The sequence below is a fragment of the Chenopodium quinoa genome, unplaced genomic scaffold (genome assembly GCF_001683475.1).
Source record: "Chenopodium quinoa cultivar QQ74 unplaced genomic scaffold, ASM168347v1, whole genome shotgun sequence".
In the NCBI taxonomy this organism is placed as follows: domain Eukaryota; kingdom Viridiplantae; phylum Streptophyta; class Magnoliopsida; order Caryophyllales; family Amaranthaceae; genus Chenopodium; species Chenopodium quinoa.
In genome coordinates this window covers 2956184-2976169 of record NW_018742770.1, presented here as the reverse complement: position 1 = coordinate 2976169, position 19986 = coordinate 2956184, and the positions used below count along the sequence as shown (strand labels likewise).

Sequence of the window (19986 nt, the reverse complement as noted above, 5' to 3'; positions counted from 1 at the left end):
ATGTTTACATACAACATGGTCCATGCATGCAAATTCATAATTTTATAATAAAGTTATATAAGTACATTTTATATAATAGACTAAAATCTAAATAGTAATGCATGTTTACTTTTATACTTGTATTATTATGTGACATACAAATATAAAGTACATTTAATCAGCCAAAGTTATGTAAAGCTTTTATACGTAGTATATATTGATCGAACTACGTTAAGTTACAAAGTCCGATCCAGATTTAAGTATAATTATTTATTGTAATAGCAATTTCAAACAGCTATCACTCCATATACTGATATACAGAACCACAGAAGTATACTAATACACGAATGAGCGCCATTTCTAACTGTAATCAAGGGGTTCCAAGACATTGGTTGAGTTCCGAAATTTTTCTATAAAATCACCATCATAAGGGAAGCTTTTTCCTTTCAAAAATGCAGTATACCAATACGAGGAGAATTTGGGGTATCTTCTTAGATCAGGATCTCTATAATCCATGTAGTACAATCCGTAGACCCAGTCTTCCAATCCCGCCATATCTAGTGTGTCAATGAATGACCATACGAAGTATCCTCTTACGTTTGATCCATTCCTTCAACAATTCAAGAAACATTAAACTTGTTTTAGTAAAATAATTCTTCAGTTCAATAATTCAATCACGAGCTAAGTGCATTAGGCCCTGTTCTCATCAGATTATATTCAGTTTAGCTCAGTTCAGCTCCTAATTTCTTTATCTCATAAAATATTCAGCTCAGACTCTTAGTTATAACTAACATTAATGTTGAACATAATAATATCCTATTAACACTTGAACACCAATATGACCAATAAAATCATTTCTCTCATCTTCTCTACACCAAATAGTACGTACTACTAAGTACACAAAACAATTTTGGCCGTAACTCCTTTATATACATATATTTTAACGACTGTTGTATAGTCACGTTGACAATGTAAATTGAACAAGTAATGTGACAACCAATACAGAGGAGAAATATATGAATAGGCAGTAGAATTTCAATTTATGATTGTTGGTCGTACCTTGCAGCATTCAGCATGCTTCCGATTGAGGCATTTAAGAATTCAACTCTTGGTTTGTCGAACAATGATGAATTATGATACATCCGATATCCTATCAAATACAGCATCTCATTAGCAATACACAGCCAGAGGGTATTAATTGGAAACACAGCCAGAGGGTATTAATTGGAAACACAACCAAACGAAAAAGGATGAACTCACCACTTTCATGTATATATATAGGAGGATTTCCATACTCCTGTTTGACAAATTCGAGTACATGTTCAAGTGCCTAATATTTGATCAAATTGTGTTAGATCATAAAAATTTTAAATGAGTCAATAGTCATCATAATCAATAATTCGATATCATCACCTCCATCTCACCTCTTCATTATGATCCCCATCTGCAAGATAGTATACAGTATTTTAATTCAGTAATTATTTACTTATATTTTAGCAAGCTATACATAAACTAAAACACTATGCATTATATTGTATGCTATTTTTTTTTTTTTGGAATAATATATATGCTAGGATTTTATATCTCATAACATGAATTGTCATATGATATGTTCTCAAGAAAGGTTGTACTTACAGTGAGATCCAACTCCACTATCTGCTGCAACATCTCTTGGCTGAATCAAGAGGATACTAGGATTGTCTTTGACAACTAATGAACCATAAGAATTCAATGCAATGAAGTCAAATGATTGCTTTACGAGTTTTGATTGATATTTTGTGAAGGAGGGAAGTCGGCTGCCAGCATGTTCCTTCATTATATCTGGATAGTCCCCAAACACCAAGGGATCTAAAATCCTGGCAGGACATTTAGAGATTAAGTAGATAAGAATCTAAGGCAATCAACAAATTAAATTTAAGTTATGTAAACTACTAGCTAAATTATCAAGGAAACATAACAATTATAGTAATTTTAATAATAATTGCATACTCTGTACCTCTTTCTGAATAAATAGAATTTAAGATAGTTTTAGTGTTCTTAAAAACCAAATATACATAGTTTTTAGAGATTATGCTAGCTTCTAGAGGTAGCAAAGGCAAGAAGTAAATAATTTGTTCGTCTTTTTAACTATGTAACGTTTTGTTGATTACTTGTTCAGTGGCTCTTTAATTAGCTATATTAGCAGCTAACCTCAAACAACCCTTGACAACTAACAATTGTTGCAAAAGACAATAGTATGCATTTAGGGCTTTAATTGTGTTAAGGCTTTGCTTGTTTCAGGGAAAATCTGTTCAGATCAGTAAAGTTTACGCAAAAATCAGTTCAGTTCAGAAGAACAAATACTAGATTGTTCAATCAAGCAAGTGTAAGTAATGACTATCCAAGTTCAATTTATAGCTATAGTAAGTTCAGAATAGCTCAATTCAAGAGGTAAACTAGGTTCAAATAAGATCAAGAAAAAAAAAAAAAACAGATTAGCAGGGGAAATTAGAAGAATAGAATGCTCGTGATTGTAACTCACCAACCAACAAGGAACTTGCTGCTTATATGAGTTGCAAGTATATCTTCTTTTGTGTCTGTTTCAGGAACAAGCCAATTGGCGAAGACATTTATACCTATGTATCCATGTTGTTTTCCCTGCATTCAAACCATAACACTTGTGCTAACTTAGATGTATCATGTAGCAGTTAAGCTTGTGACCTCAAGATTACAAGTTCGGATTCTTTTACTACCAACAGCTTCAAACTTGCATTAACTTGAGAAATATGTACCTGATATTTTTTTCCTATACAAATCAACCACAGTTGCATGTGCCAGCAATGTGTTGTGAACTGCAATATATGGCTCGATTGTGGAGTTGCCTCTGGTACAAGAGCCAAATGGAGGAGAACATCTTTTAGGAGGAATAATCCCTTGATCATAGCCTGTTAATAATGCAATATTGGGCTCATTGAATGTAGTCCAATGTAAAACACGATCCCCGAATTCTCTAAAACACACATCTGCATAAGCTGTGAAGTCTTTCCTGCACCCAGGAGATCACACAGTCATTCAAGCCAATGGTTTTTTTTTTTTTTTTTTTTTTTTTTTTTTTTTTTTTTTTTTTAAAAAAAAACAAAAAAAAAAAATTTGGTTATACAAGTCCAATGGTTGTTAAGAAAAAATTCACAGTAGAATACATGACTAATACTTCTTACTCCATAAATGGTAGTTTAACCCAACTAAATACGGAGTAGTAAATATTTCCTCCGTACATCAAAACATAGTATGGAAAGAAATTGATCAGACTAGCTGCAGAAAAATTACACAATTTGCTGATTAATCCATGATCCATAGTCATCTTCTAGTGCTTGTGGCGTGTCCATATGCAATAACACCACATGCGGCTGAATTCCTACAAATTCAAGTTACACAAATTCATTATATGGGCAACAAATATAATGGGAATCATTACGTTGTTGTGCTCTATATCACTCATATGTAGTCAACTCTATTCCCTACCTCATAAAATATTTTCATCTTAGCTTTGACTTTGACTTGAACAAAATAGATCCATAAATTTCATTAATTTGCTAAAAAAAACTTAGATTTTATTGGTGAAATTCCTCTGTATTAATAATTTGTACTGTAATACAGAGTATTATATATATTGATGGATTTGTCATAAAATTGCATAAATTATAAACTTCCCTCCATTTCAAAAAGATCGATTCGCTTGGTGTAGACTTCTATTTTTAGATAAGTTTGAAAAAAGTCAGTGGGTGTAAGAAAGAGGCTAAACAAGTTATCCTATCCCACACTAGATCAACACTTACAAAATTCCCATGAAAATTCACTCAACCGTTATAAAATCACAAACATCATCGTCATTAAAAAAAATCACAAACATCATCATCATTTAAAAAAAAACCAAAAACCATCATAGTCATTAAAAAAATAAAAAACAAAATCACAAACATCATCCTCATTAAAAAAAACAACAAAATCACAAACATCATGGTCATTAAAAAAAAAATCACAAACATCACAGTCATAAAAAAAAAAACACAAACATCATAGTCATTAAAAAAATAAAAACAAACATCATCGTCGTTACAAAAATCACAAACATCATCTTCATTAAAAAAAAATAAAATTACAAACATCATCGTCATTTAAAAAAAAAAAATTACAAACATCATCGTCATTTAATTCAGGATGAGTAAATTTGATGTGTATAGTACACCTTTTGCACAATGCACACTTAAAATGGAATCAACAAAACCAAAAGTTGTAAAAAGTGTTGCTTACCTTGTATTTATGATACTGATCACAAGCTCTCTCCATAAAATAAACATTCTCTTCCCCTGAAATTATTTAGTTCTCTAAGTTCATTACAAGAATTAAAACATACAGTAAACCATGAAAACTTAACATACACACACAAGGAAATATAAGTAGATCAACGGAACAAACAAATCTGGAATTTAATGGTGTCTTTTTTCGTTTACGAAGGGGTATTTTGGTAAAATCTGCTTCATGATGTGTTAAAATCTGCTTCATTTTCCATTTAATTTTGTTCCTTGTTACTTTTAAATTATTCCAATTTTAGCATGATAAACTCTTCTTACAACTACACTTACCTGTCAGTCATACAGATTTGATTGCAAAGTTTATTCCTAACAATTATTTCAGACTTGATATTAAATTCAACATCGGACAACATATATGACCAAATAACAACATTGCATTCTATAGTTGGATTACGGGTCTGTTCTGATTTACAGCTGAACAGAGCTGAGCTGAATTGAACTAAATTGAATATTATATAAAAGAAGGAAATTAGAAACTGAACTGAACTGAAAATAAGCCGAAGAAAACAGACCCTACATGAGTTTATGAGAATTCAAACCAGGATTGTTATAGGTGTCTGTTAAGATATATTAGTTAATAATATATCTTTGACTTTGTATATAATTAGTTTCCTCCATTGTAGCTTAGAATATTTGATAAAAACATAATCCGGCCACGGCAACATAAGGCCTAAACTTAATCCCAAAAGCTAAGACTGCCTAAATTCGAAATTCGATATATCCGAGCAGAGGACTTAGGACTACAGCACACAATTACAAGTACAATTTTAGATAAAAATTCAAATTCATCTTAATTTCTAAACTTAAAATTTCCACAAAACCCAAAATTAATTTCACATGCTACAATATCCACCTTTTAACAACAAAATTTTTAATTACACCATTTCTTCCTAAATGAAATCCATAATTCTCACTTTACTATGAAATATTGTCCAAATTTGAAAGTTGATTTCCTAATTTTCTTCTTTTTCATCTCACCTTTTAATCAATCAAACCACACTGTTTTGATCAGCCTCATATCAATCAAACAATGAAGTATAAAAGTCTAGAAATCACGATTAGATGGGACAAGTAAAATGAGACCGCGAAAATAACATCATACAATTCGCAAATAAAAACTAAACTAAACGAAATTACCTGAAAGGCAGAAGAGCCGGGCCCGAAAATGAAATTAGGAGGGAAATCATGAATGGTAAAGCAGTACACAGTAGAACATGGTAATTCTTGAATGATGACAAGGGTAAATACTACTAGAAGTAATATAGTTGGATTGAAAGGTGAGATTTTCAAAAACCTCACCATTATATTTTGATTAATGGCTAATCACTTTAGTAACAGAGTTCATCAACCCAACCGATAGCAATTAGCAACAGAGTTCAGATAATCTCGAGATTCACGCGGAGATGGACCAATTATTTATTTTTTAAATTCTACTTAACTTTATGGAGTACCAAGTATTTATTTTTTTATTCACTTTGACTATTGTCCATCTAATGTACTTTCCCTGTCTTAAAGCAAAATTACTAGACCCGATGAAGTTGGGACCGGCCCAATGGGCGGCCCAAATTTGGCATGCGGGCGGGCTTTGGCATTTTTTTTTGGCCTGAATTCATGTTGGGCCCGGCTAGATTTTTTAAAAAATCGGATGGGTTTGGGAAATTAATTTTACGCAATTTTAATTGTTTTTTTTACCTGATTTAAAATTGGCCCGAAAAACTTGTACACCTAATTAATTTCTTTAAAACCTGTTAATAAAGAAACTCCGAATAGGCTTGAATATAAGGACGAAATAAATATTGATTTGTAATTTTGTACTTGGGGTCTGTTCTCATTAACTCAATTTAGCTGAATTGAAGTGAACTAAACTGAACTTATTAGAGCTGAGCTGAACAAAACTGAATTTATTAGAGCTGAACTGAATTGAAAATAATCGTATTTGAACGGACCCTTGGTATTTTTTTTTTAAAAAAAAATACTTTGTATTTTTTAGTTTTGTATTGATAGTTATTGGGTCCATGTCAATCAAATCATATATTCATAATACTCCTAATTTTATTTTATTTATTTATTGTGAACATAATACGTGCTTCTTCTATTCCAAAATTAATATACGTTTCTCATTTTAATTATTTCCATAAACTACTTTGACCGCTATTAATAATTTAGACATAAATTTATAATAATATAATTTATCAGGTAGGTTCTTGTTGGAATATAATGGTTAAATATCAAATTATTACTCGTATAATTTATACTTTTTGATAATCAAAGACATTATTGATCAAAATTTTCGTATTAACAAATATGCTAATTAAAATAGAGCATATATTTTATCATGTTAAAACTAATTAAAATGCCATAAATTATGTACTGATTAAAGTGTTTTTTTTTTATTCAAATGAAGATGCTTACATCCAAGAAATGTACTGATTAAAGTGTAATATTAAAAAACAAAAAACAAAAAAAAAAACATTATGTATATATTTTTTTATGTTCAACTTTGATCAACACCTTTGTCAATATTACTTCCTAATGTAGTTTGTTACTTCATCTAATTTTGTTTTGCTTTCTTTGCTTTTAGTTTGTTTGTTGTTTCTTTTGTACTTCGTAGTTCCTAGTTTGACCAATAATTCTGTCCTATAATATAGTTTCTATGTTTCTATTTTTAGAGACTTTTTTTTTTTATGGGACTATTTTTAGAGACTTAAAATATTGTTTGTATTTCTATTTTTTGAGTAGTATATAAAAATCATTATACCCTTATTTTTATTAACTTTACTGATTAAAATTTTTAATTTACTTTTAAATTATTTACTTACATTGTATTTTTTTTTCCACTTTCTCTATTTAACTTTTATCTATAATTCTACTTTTCACTTTTTTTTTTTGAATAGAATTCTACTTTTCACTTATTCTTGCTTAAATTATCCATTTGCCTTGTATTTTTAACCAGCTTTTTTCTGCTTCTAATGTACTTTTTTTCACTTGTCGTTTCATTTCTTAAATACTACATCCGTTACATATTATTTACAACGATTAGACATTACATTTTCCCTTCTTACTTTATGTTAAATCGTTGCAAATAATATGTAACGGAGGTAGCCCTATATTATGGGAGGAAGACACTAGTACATCAAGACAACTTCAACAATTGTCTACATGACTGTAAACTTCATACCAACTCGTGTAAAAATTCAATATTGGTCAAAATCCACTATGCAAGGCCAAAATGAAGCATTAAAAGAAACTAAATCGAATATTATTTGGACACGTGCAATTCAGTAATGCATGTATTGTCCTAAAATAAGACCGCCAAAATTCGACACACTTTCAATATGAAATCCCGTCCGAATCCTAAAGTTGATTTCCCAATATTCTTCTTTTTCATTTCAACTTTTAATTAATCGAACCATAGTACTGTATCAATTACTAATACTACGTATTATGGATTTTCAAAAAAATATTAAAAAAATTAAAAATTGAATAAATTAATTATGGAGATGGCATGATACTACACTCAAGATCTATAAAAAAACCCTATACACTACCAATATGCAACACGATAGAGTAAGTGACGATACCTTCATTCGGCCTTTAATTAAGTAGGACAAGTAAAATGAGATGGACAGAGTAACATCACACAATTAATAAGTAAAAATTAAACGAAATTACCTGATGTGCAGAAGATCCGGCCCCAAAAACGAAATAAGGAGGGAAATCATGAATAGTGTAACCACATACGGTAGAACATGGTAATTCTTGAAAGATCAAAAGGGTAAATATTACTAATATAGTTGAATTAAACAGTGAGGTTTTAAATAACCTCATCATTATTTTTTGATTAATGGCTAATCACTATATTATTAACTATGGAGTACATTGTGTAATGTGACAATGTGTTACTTATATAAGTGGAGAATGTGGAGAAGTGGCAAGCTCATTATTTGGTTAGAGTTGAGACAATCACAATATTCACGAGACTCTGGAAGTCTGGAGAAATAATTTCTGATGTCTTAATCCGATAAGACGTTGACAATATAACCTATATTTTATAAAAAATAAAATAAAATAAAATAATATAGACTTTTCAAATAACTTGATTGTGTTTAACTGTTTATATTCATTTTGATATTTCCTTAAAAAAAAAATACTTGTATTCATTTTGATTTTTGTCCAGATATTACGTATCAATTTATGATTTTGTAGTGCTGTGTGTATTTGTGTTAATGGGTCCATTAATATTACATCTCTATGATGTCATTTTCGTTTCAAACTAAAAGTCTTATTTAAATATTCGCATATTAAATACCAGGTTCATTCAAGATTTTCTGTTGTATTACTTGAACCTTCATTAATAGTTTAGACAAATTATATAGTTATGGAACGGCTAAATACTAATTAGAGTTGTCTACAACTATACATTACAAATGTTAAATTTTTAACGCATTCATTGAAACAAAGGGAGTATCTCATAGAAGTTTTAATATTCAATAATAGCAACTGAAAAAAAAAAGAGAAATATTTACTTAAAATTAATCAAAATGAGCCGAACAATTGATCGTGAATATATTTATTAATGGAAGTCGTGAGAAGAAAATAATGGGAAGGTTTCCCTAAAAATTGTTGAATCATAAATTAATTCTCTATTTGCGTTGGTTTTAAAACTTATTCCCATAATATTGTCCACGTAGGTTTGGTAGATTTTTTTTCAAAGAACCGCTAACGGTGATAGCGGCTCTATACTTATAAAACCGCTAATGTCGTTAGCGGTTCTTGTATAAGAAAACTTCACAAGTTAAAACTTAATATAAGAACCGCTAACGACGTTAGCGGTTTTATAACAAGTATAGAACCGCTATCTAACGGTTTTTTATTTAAAAAAAAATAAAAACCCTTCTTCCAATCCTACATGGACAATATTGTGGGAATAAGTTTTTAAACCAACGCAAATAGGGAATTAATTTACAATTCAACAATTTTTATGGAAATCGTTCGAAAATAATGAGCATTTATATTCATTATTTATATTCATCTATAAACCCTAAAATAACGACACCTTTATGTATTTAACCAATGATACACATCACATAGAAGTTAATATTCAAAAGATACACCATACACGTTGAGACAATTTTATTAAGCACGTACTTCATACATCTATATCTATACTTATATATTAAAAAGCGTTAATATATAATATACATAACCGACGATAATATATTTCAAGATCTACTTCCTTACCATCTTAGCCAATAACAATTGATGTCATCTTAGCCAGTAACATTATTTTTAACATTTATGCATAACATACATAATCGATGATAAAATATTTCATCTTGTCAAAAAAGACGATAATATATTTCATAAAAAAAAAAAAAAATTAGCAACACCCAGGCCGCACACTAGTTACTATATTAATCCCTTGTTATTCCTCCATTTATTTTAGTTATAACATTTAGAAAATGACACTATTTATGTTGGCCCAATTGGTCACCTTTATTGATTAATTAGTGAACAAAATGTAGTCGTGTGAAAATTTATTAAGTTCGTCTCGATTTATATTTTCACAATATCAAATTTTTATATACGGAGTATCATTTTTACTTATCATATATAGCGTATAAAGCATTGAAATTAAGCATTGACACACGTAAAAGGCAAAACGTTGCAACTAAAAGAGAATATGTGAAGTTCTCATTTAAAACACCAACAACAGTCAAAGAACTGTACGTAAAGCATGCAAAGTAAAAGCAGTGCATTGCAAATATTTTTTTTTTTTTAAAGGTAAGATAAAGACCCTACTGAACCAACACCTCTCACGAATTTAATCAGTCCAGCCCGGTAGGTTAACGCTTAGGTAAGAGAATTCCCCCAACTCCCAAGCATTTGCAAATATTGACAATAGCATTTGGAAACTCTACTAGAGCAAATACCGATAAATTTAATTGGGGATTTGATTTTGGACACAAGGACACGTGCAATTCAGTAATGTATGTATTGGAATAGAGATCACAGCACGTCTGGTGCACATCCCACGTTTGTCCAGCAACACAGCACGTCTGTATTGTGGGACGTGCACCAAAACGAGGGATTTATATAGGGCCTTCCGAAGATTTAAGTCATTAACAGGATGGGTTCAACACTAAACAAGACATGTTCATTGCGCCGAACACATGACTACTAACACTGCTATACAAAAGCCGTACTCGTATCAAAGATCAGTCAAGGTGTAATGGTCTAATGGACATGCAAGTATGAACTCTTCAGGATTTAGTACTGCAAATGGTTAAATAACTGAGCAAAGCAACGGATATCCAAAACATAATTACGAGCTAGTACTTGTGAGTGAGATGAAAGGCGACCACAATCCAACAATCAAGAACCGATTTCCTAGCAGGACACCAAGAGGTTAGACAAGCAAGAACTAAGGTTTAGTGGGTGCACTCCTTAGGGGATGATGGTTCTACTTTTCCATCTTTCCAAACAGGATAGTAAGTGTCTAGCTCAAGCTGTTTCAAAATATGCTCAGTCATGTTTACATATGATGCATGGCCTTCAATGATATTTGTCACGTCGATCTGGAAGATGTGAGGTGTAGAATATGTCAATTAGTTAGTGGAAACTAGCAGCTGAAAAAAAGAGAAATGAATACCAAGCACAAACATTTTCGATTGTGAGAAACACAAGAATTTACACTACCATATGCAGTCAGCAGTCAGCACGTCAGCATATATAGATTGCATGCACCAGATACTCCAACATAGAGAATCAAACACCTTATAAACCTTGCATGATACTATACAGTAATATAGAGCATAAAACAAAGCTGTTGCTTAGTCTGACCCTTATTTCTTTTCAGTTTTTAAGAAAATTACATATTTCTCTATGATCTTCCAACAAAAAGCCACTTGTATTTATGAGATATTATGAAAGACTTGAGCTTCACAACAACTTGTTGCTCGCACCTGCATTCATGACTTGGGAAGCCTAGAGAAACCAAAACTCTACAGTAATGGAGTAAAATGACTGAAAGAAGTGCTACTCAAAGAAATCATGAATATTGGATGACTAAAATAAAAATAGAAAAAATTAGTAGAATCCCTCAACTTATAGTAGCCAGTTGTCAAATAGCCATCCCGCCTTTTGGTGATAGCCAAAAAAAGGGATCATGTCATACGGAAACTTTTTTTTACTAAAACATGGCAATCAATTCTAGCAAAGTAGCAATATCAAATGAAAAATCAATCATAACAATTAACAATAGGTCAATAGCAAAACAAAGAAATATCCTAGTGGAAACCTGAACTGCAAAGCTTACTTACTGAACTGATAAGGAAGTCCAAGTTGGGTAATTATTAAATTGTAAAGAATCAATGTTGCATTTGTGGACTTTCAGATTTAAAAGAGCTTATGCTGAACCTATATTTGATCTATATTTCATGATATCTAAAAAATTTCAGTCCACACTTTCAGGTTTTAGCTGCTCTCATGTTGAGATCAGATGAGAATTTTGCCATGTCCAAACAAGTTACCATGACCAGGGAATTTGAACAATTCAAACCACATAAAATCAGCAAATATGTTTGTTGAGCTCATTACTGTTAATTTCAGAAATTAAAATAATGAAGCAATCATGACAGTAAATAAGACTTCATGTGTGTACATACTTGGAACGGAAAGCTACTCCAAGAGTCCAATCGTTTGTCGAATACACATTAATAAATCTCCCAAATACCATCTGCAAGTTGAAAGTGAAGTACATGCATAACTTCAATTGTAAACGACACATTAAGAAGCATTACTTATTTAGCAGGAAAAGATTATAAAACCTCACAAAACAATATCCACAAAATTTCCAGAGAGAGAGAGATTCTCTTAAAAAATGAATGCAACAACTACTACCCTGATTCCTCACTGCCCGCCCATCCCCTTCTTTCCCCAGGAATATAGGGATAACTCAAAATAAATAAGGTGTTGAACATCTTGTTTATACAACCAAAAAGCCAAGAATCTGAAGCTTGCTCACAAAGTAGAAATATGGAGGATAATCCTAACATTTTTTTGTAGTCAAAGAATCTGACATTTCTTCCTCTTACATTACCTCTTTTATTACTCCTATTATTTCATGTAAAGCGTGAACTTTCCCCCATTTTATATTTAATGTAAATAACACGGTAACATTATACGAAGTTGAAGACCAAAATGGCAACTAGAAACATGGAAGGATAATCCTAACATTTCTCTCGACATGTTTTGACTGAACAATTATTATTTCCCTTCAGCTAAGAACAAACGAATGAACATTGCTTAGAGAAGTTTCAGAAAGTACCTTTCTTGCAAGTATCCAATGAAATTGGTGCACCAAGAAGAACAATCCTCTCCACTAGCCCATCTAGCATGATCAAACATGTTATTGTTACTGCTAAATCGTAAATTCAAACAAATCTTGAGTTATACCAACCCCCCCTACAGTCCTGCCTCGGAAAAGGAATGGAAAGAAAAGCTAAATAAAGCATGCAGTACAATGCCAAGAACTAGAATCTAAGTTAACATCAAACTAACGCCTGACTTACCATGACCTCCTTCTGTTTCACCTAGATACTGGAGGCACTTGAAAACCGCACGAGCCCCAACTGAGAAACCTATTAGTGTAATTGGTCTGCAGACATAAATAATTAACGTTTAAGGAAGTTCAACCCCAATGGTCAAAGAATGTGATGAAGAAGGGGAAATAAGAGTGGATATCAAAAGTTGATTTAACAGATAGAAATAAGTCCTACCTATTTCCATGGTATCCTTCCAGCAGCACCTCTGCAAGCAGCTTACCAGCTTTGTCTGATCTGTGGAAATATTTAAAAATGAATCTCAATAGAACTTTCTAGCTATTCTGCTCACTTTGATATTACTTTTTCAAGTTAAAAAAACTACTATCACTATCATCCCAATCCTTCTCAAAAAGTTGCTACCTAACATAGGAGGGTTTAAGTCAATGAAATAAACCAGTAATCGCAAAAGGGCAGTTCCAAAAATCTATAATTGGGGAAAATTTAACACCATGATATATACCAGTACAAAAGAAGCTTACAAGGGTTGCTAGAAAGAATAATCAAGGTCTTGTGGAAATTTTAACACCATGATAATGAACAGAAGCACACTGTACACTTCAACCAAACATAATGCTGATGAGACAACCTGTCTAATGCAACAGCCCACTTGCTGTCAATAACATTACTTGCAGCAATAAGTGATGCTGGAATAGTAAGGGCTGACATAACTGTGCCTATAACAGTCATCATAGCACCCAAACTCATCAAATGTGAAGTAAGTTCTGCGAGACAGCAATGGAAGAAATCAGTCAGAGCAAGCAGGCCACTGGTTGAAGTTTTAAAAACACTGCTTATGGAAGAAAGTCTAAGAAAATTTACCTGAAGCAATTAAGTCCTGCACCGCAGTAGCAAGTGCAGCCAAATTGCTGAATTCCCAGTGTAATGCATAACTGTAAAAGCCACGCAAGGAATTTAACATAACCAATACAAAAAGTAGAAGCTTTGCGGCGACACATAGTTTAGTCACCACCAAGACAAATAAGAAGCAATATCTTATAAGATTGCAAGTTTAAGGGAAAAAACAAACGAGCAATGAAACATCTAATGTGAATATGTATATGCTTGAAAACTCCTGAGACTGGCTACCTTGAGATTAGGTACATCAGTGACAATGATTTGAAATAAACAAAGCTCTAATAATACAGAAGGAAGACTTTCATGGAATATAAGCTGTGCTGACAGCCTGGATTGGCTGGATAAGAGCAGCACTGCAAATCTCTCCACCAGCCTAGCACTTCGTAAGATACCTCAAACAGTCTGCAACTTATTAACACTACCCTTAAAGCATCCAAAAAAAAAAAAAAAAAAGAAGCAAAGAGAGCCATGTTGCTAATTAACAATCAATACATAAGAGGAGTACTGCCTAAAAAAGGGGGCATCCAAAGGGGTGAAATTCTCCCAAACTATGCCAAAAGAATTAACTTAGTGAGGTTGTTATCCATGGTGCTTTGTCAATGTACGGATATTATGTCAGCCGTGCAGTTATTATCTTTTAGAGAATTTAGCACTAGGTCAGATCCTTCAGCAAAAAAGTGCTTGCCAATTGCCATGCAGTCACCACTCAAAGAAGCCATAAAAGCCACACTCTTTATAAATAAAACTACAAAGAAATAAATAGTCAATACATTGAAAAAATCTGGATCCTGCTTGTAGTAAAGTAAGGTTAAGAACTTAGAAAGCCTACATACATCATATACACTTTTTTTTTTTTCTTAAACCTGATGAGGTAAGCTATTGATGTGAATGCAGTATACAATCAAAATGCAGAGGTTAAGGCGATTCTAATGCCAAAAAAGGGTACATACTGTGTTGCATGGCTTGGATTACAATTGCATCAAGCCATAAAGCTTAACACTATTCAAATCTTTCAAAGTAAACACTTAAAGAACATTTTTACCTCTCCAAGTTAATGTTTTGACTTTCCCAAGGTCTCACAAAGTCTACTTCTTCAAAAACAAGTCCAGATACCATTATTCCAACTGCAAGATGCTGCAGATTAATACTAATATAAATACTTTAAATTCAGTAGAAAAAATTGCAAAACTTATGATAATACTAATATTTTCCCTCAGTAGTTGCTATGTGATACCAGTTATCCTTTACATGCCAGAGGGAGATTCTGAGTGATACATAAGCAGTAATTCAGAGGAACCTACCCCCTTCTTGTGATTTTCACCAATTGCTATGAAGTCAAAGTCTTCAATATTTCCAATTCTATTAGCCATCTTGCTACCACAAAGTCCAGCTCCCGCCGCTGGAGTTTGAAATATAATGTAGCAAAAATGCAACCAAACAAATTTTCACACTGAGATTTACTCTGCAATGACTATGGAATTCTAAAAAAAAAAAAAGACTAAGGAATAATGTTAAGGAAGATATGAAAGAAGAAACCGAATAATTACCTCCAAAAGATGCAGCTATAGCAATCGAACCACCAACAGATCCAACAGCTGTAGCAGCTGCAGCAAATCCACTTGCAACAATGGCAGGCAAAAGGCTTCCCAATGTTGGAGCCACAGTGCTGAGCCCCTGAGCGATTGCAGGTGCAACTACTCCTGCTATATCAGAAGAGAAGTTGAGTAGTGAGAACTGGTACCAACTTCCAAGTCCTTTCAACTTATTTGAGATTTATGATAGTTTTAACCACTATAGTCTACAACTCTACACTCTACAGACACAAGGCATATACCTCCAGATACAGCTAACACTGCTCCCCCAGCCAAAGCAGCTCCACCAATCATGCCACCTTGCTTCCATTTGACCCAAGGATCACTATCATCTCTCTTTTCGACTTCTCCTTTGATTATATCCATCAATGAACAAGCTAATATTATCTCCAATGCTTCCTATGAAAAAGAAGAAGAAGAAGAAAAAAAAAAATGAATTTAGCAAAAGTAATAGATAGCCCCTATATTGCAATATATGTTAAATATTAAGGATTCACATGAGAGTTCCTTAAAAGACGCATTAAATACATTACAATAACAGGTAAACTAACCACTTTAATCCATTTGACATCCAGCCAAGTTGCTAAAAGTCTTAGAGCAACACGATACCGAGAATCATATCCCTTTACAGATTGAGAAGCCTTTTTGTTTTCTTCGTTGGTGCCAAGTAGGCATGCAGAAAGAAGCTCATACAAGACAGTCACTTTGCGAGGGCAACTAAGTGATTCTGCACTTTCGATATGTTTTTCATAAGTATGGCTTTTACACGTATCTTTCGGCTGTTCTTTCACAGATTTGTGAAGATTCACTCTCTCTGTGGCTTCTTCACACAGAGATTCTGCAGAGTTAGAGTACCTTTCACTGCATAAAAGTTCATCTTCCAACTTTTCACCATAATTAACAATAGTTGCATCACGTGCCTCCATGCTAGATACCATGGTATCAACAAGCTTTGACAGAGCAAGTTCTTTAGCAGCAACCTCTGAAGTTAAGGCTCTTCCATCACAAAGTAACTTTAAAAACTGTTTATACCATGAAGACCGAGTGACTACCATAGTATATCATGCTATCTTAAATTAAAAAATGGTCAATGAGAAGCTCACAAAAGTAAAGGGGTATTTTCAGCTTCGATAATAATTTTCCACGTATCATATAACATCTTAAATTCTTAATCTGAATAACAGTGATTTAAAATGAACATAAATAAAAGAACTTAATGTGGTTGCCATTGTCCGTATATGATTCATTCTACTGTTTATGAGGAATAAAGAGGATGAAATGTCATGATAGAAGTTCTTACAAAGCAGCTATATAGATACTTATCATTTATAAAATGTTACTTCCTCCGTTTTCTACCTTAAGGACGGTGTACGGATGGAGCTGAAAGATGAGAATCACTATGTACTTAATGCCATTCCCCCTCCCCCATATTAATGTGGAATTCTGTAGTGGCAACAATGAGAACAAAACTCACTCCAGTCAGCATTCTTTTAAGTAGGGTCCTACACAGACATTGTTGATTTCCTGTTCCTAAAAATTTCAACAATATTCTTTCACTTTTCTTGTTAATTAGCAACCACTTGGTCAATATCTCTTCACTCAAACATTCACTGACTTAATGGTTGGAAATTCTCTCTCAATCTAGTTTCACAATATCCTGATCAGAACCCTTTTTCACACCAAATTTACACTTCAAATAATTCAATTTACTTCGACCCAGCCTTACACCTCCAATGTGTAACTCTTGTCTACATAATTCTGTCTCATCATTAACTACTACTCTAAATTCATCAACTGAAACAATATCACCTGCAAATAAAATATACCATGGAAAATCATCTTGCACAAAATTTGCTAAAATAATCGTGAATCTGCAACTAGTGCAGTTGTTTGTTACAATACAATCTTAAATGAAATATTCTCAAACACACTACTGCATCACCCCCAACATAAGTCCTCGTCACCACCACTCATCCTTGGTGGTGTCGGTATATATAGTGATACAACTCTCTTTATCAATGCCCAGCAAAGTACCACCCTGGGTACATTGCCATAACTATTCTCAATAGCAAAGTGTAAATTCTTGATCCTTACACATTATAACTCCATAAGTTTATCGCTTGATTGCTTTTATACCAAATGGCTCATGCATAAACCCAAAATGGACGCCATCATGACTTCTCAAACCATTTAACACATTACACTCATCAATTCATCATCATTGTCCATCACTTCTCCTAACATTATAGACGAGCTTAGCATTTTGATGTCAGTATTATTAATGTACAATTGTAATTCACAAATGCAGAAAAATTCACAATAAAAGAGCAAATAAGCAGCCAAAAAATTGTCATGATAGTAAGCATCATCAAATTTCGAGTTCGAATTTCAACTGATATTCCACTCAAAATCTACTAATCTGTTGCAATTTCTCAGATTCAACTAGCCCAAGCTCAACCCAAATTAATGGATGAGAGCTGGATCAATTAATCTCAGAGATAATCCAGAAATGAAAGGGAATCTCGAGAGAATTAATCAATGTAACAGTATTAACAATGGAGTAAGAGAGAGTTTAGAGAGAGAGAAGGGAATAAGATTTTCATTCAGCATAAAAAGTTATTAGAATAAAAATAACAGAAAGATTCTTTTTCTCAAATTCAGTGAACTTAATTAATTATTCCCTTCCTAACAAACTTTGCTGAGCTGTCATTCCCTCCCTTGGCTCTGCCAGCTCAGCTCTCATTGCTTCCTCATCAGAATTCAATGGAACAGTGCTCTCCAAGACTATGCTCATATTTAAGGTCGTATCATAATCATAGCAAAGAAATTACATTTATTTTTTTTAAAAATAAAAAATAAAAAAGAGTGCTACATACAGAACCAACGTGATGACTAATTTGTGATGAAGTTCCAGCAGTCTCCTTCAAACCATCCCATGCTTTATCATCAACCTTCACAAACCTTCCAAATATAGAAAGAAATCAACAACAATCACAAAACACAATCAAAACCCTAAAATAAATCAAATTATCAAAATTATAGGAGAGAGAATTACTTGAAAACAGGGAGAAGCAAGCCGGAATCCTCATGAATCCAAAGATAAGGACGATCGGAGTCGGAGGAAGTAGCGGCGGCGCTCATTCCAGCGCCGATAGGCTCGTCGTCGGGAGAAGGAAGAGTAGAGGTAAGACGACATTGATGAAGCTGAGATTGATTTAGGGCAAGTGCGAACAATGCAGAAGCTGCGTATTTTAGAGTTGAATCCAGAATTGAGACCTCCATTGTTGGAAATTTAAGCAAAGTTCGAGGTTCTGAGTAAAGGAAGTTGATGAAACCGCCATTGAAGAAGCTTGAGATACGAGTTGAGGTCGGTTATGGAGGGTTTGAGGAAATTGGAAATGCGCCATTTGTCGTTGTAAAGGGTTGGTTTTTGACACGGATTGAGTTTAAGCGCGGGAGATTGTGACAAAGCATTACAATGCTGCGTAAGTACGTATAGTATTAATGTATAGTATATTGGTATTGATGGCGAAATCGGCAATGCGTAAAAAAATAGTCTTGGAACAAGGCGATATAATTTTGGTCAGTGTTATTGGATCCAACATAACTAAACAGTTTGCCTTTTTTGCATGTCATATTTAAAAGGTTCCTCGTTTCTGGGTTGTCCCTGCTCATTAGTTGGCTGTGAATTAGGCTATTATTGGCGTTTTGTCCTTCATTCTACTTATATAAAAATAATAATTAAACAGCTTATGTATATGTATTTCAATTAAGATATACATTAAATACATACTATGGTCATGTGGATAAATAAACTAAGTGATTCTATAATAGTTTCCAATTGACTTGCTTAAAGTTAGCATCATCTAGTTCAATTGCATGAAATTACATAATTAAAGCACAACAGCAATGACAAATCAGTCCTCCAAGTTGTTGTAAGATAAGTACAAGCACTACTGCACCAGAAGAAAGTTTTTTTTTTTTTTTTTGAGAGAACACTAGAAGAAAGTTAGCAAGGGAAAACTTGCAGGAATATGATTGCATAATTTGGTACATCATAGAATATGTCATAGCTACTTCGTTCACTAAGGAAGACAAGTTGCTGAAACACTTTGGTATAGTACCTAAGAAATTATTCCAAGAAAGATAAAGGAAACGAAGGTATTCAAGCTAGTTCAACAGGGGTTTTCCCAAAGAATGAGTTGTTTTCATGCACTGAAGCAAGTAGAATTGACAATGTTTCTTCCGATCCTTGCCGGTAGGCTTCCTGAAAACTTGTTTCCCCTACCTAACATCATTGATGCTCGACAAAGTACGATACGAATCTGGAATTTCCACATGCCCGAATCAAAATTTATTGTTTGCAAAATTACCCCAAGCTAGGCATCAGTTCAAAAATGTCTTCAGCTAAAGGACCGGAAAATAGATTTTCTTGAAGATATATTTGTCCTGCGTTGGTAGACCAATTTGGGAACTGAACTTCAAAATCATTCCAGCTCAATTTGATGTATGAGAGGTTTGGAAAAACTAGTCCATGCAGCAACCTTCCCACATTCGTTATTGGATGGATCACATAAGTCAGCTGAGAAGCAAATCAGAGAA

The 19986-nt window shown here is 33.0% G+C and overlaps 1 protein-coding gene and 1 pseudogene across 1 annotated transcript; both read right to left on the bottom strand.

Moving 5' to 3' along the window:
• Positions 1 to 141: 141 nt before the first annotated feature.
• On the bottom strand, positions 142 to 6576 carry LOC110724722 (cyanidin 3-O-glucoside 5-O-glucosyltransferase (acyl-glucose)-like). Its single transcript, XM_021904171.1, has 10 exons — positions 5469 to 6576; positions 4270 to 4325; positions 3286 to 3373; positions 2751 to 3004; positions 2501 to 2616; positions 1615 to 1835; positions 1404 to 1423; positions 1240 to 1309; positions 1039 to 1129; positions 142 to 589 (listed from the first exon to the last, which is right to left on the bottom strand). Exons 4-10 carry the CDS (start codon positions 2898 to 2900, stop codon positions 340 to 342), a joined length of 918 nt encoding a protein of 305 aa, XP_021759863.1. The 5' UTR covers positions 2901 to 3004; positions 3286 to 3373; positions 4270 to 4325; positions 5469 to 6576; the 3' UTR covers positions 142 to 339.
• A 5100-nt stretch (positions 6577 to 11676) lies between these two features.
• On the bottom strand, positions 11677 to 18977 carry LOC110724504 (annotated as a pseudogene).
• Between the last annotated feature and the right edge of the window lie 1009 nt (positions 18978 to 19986).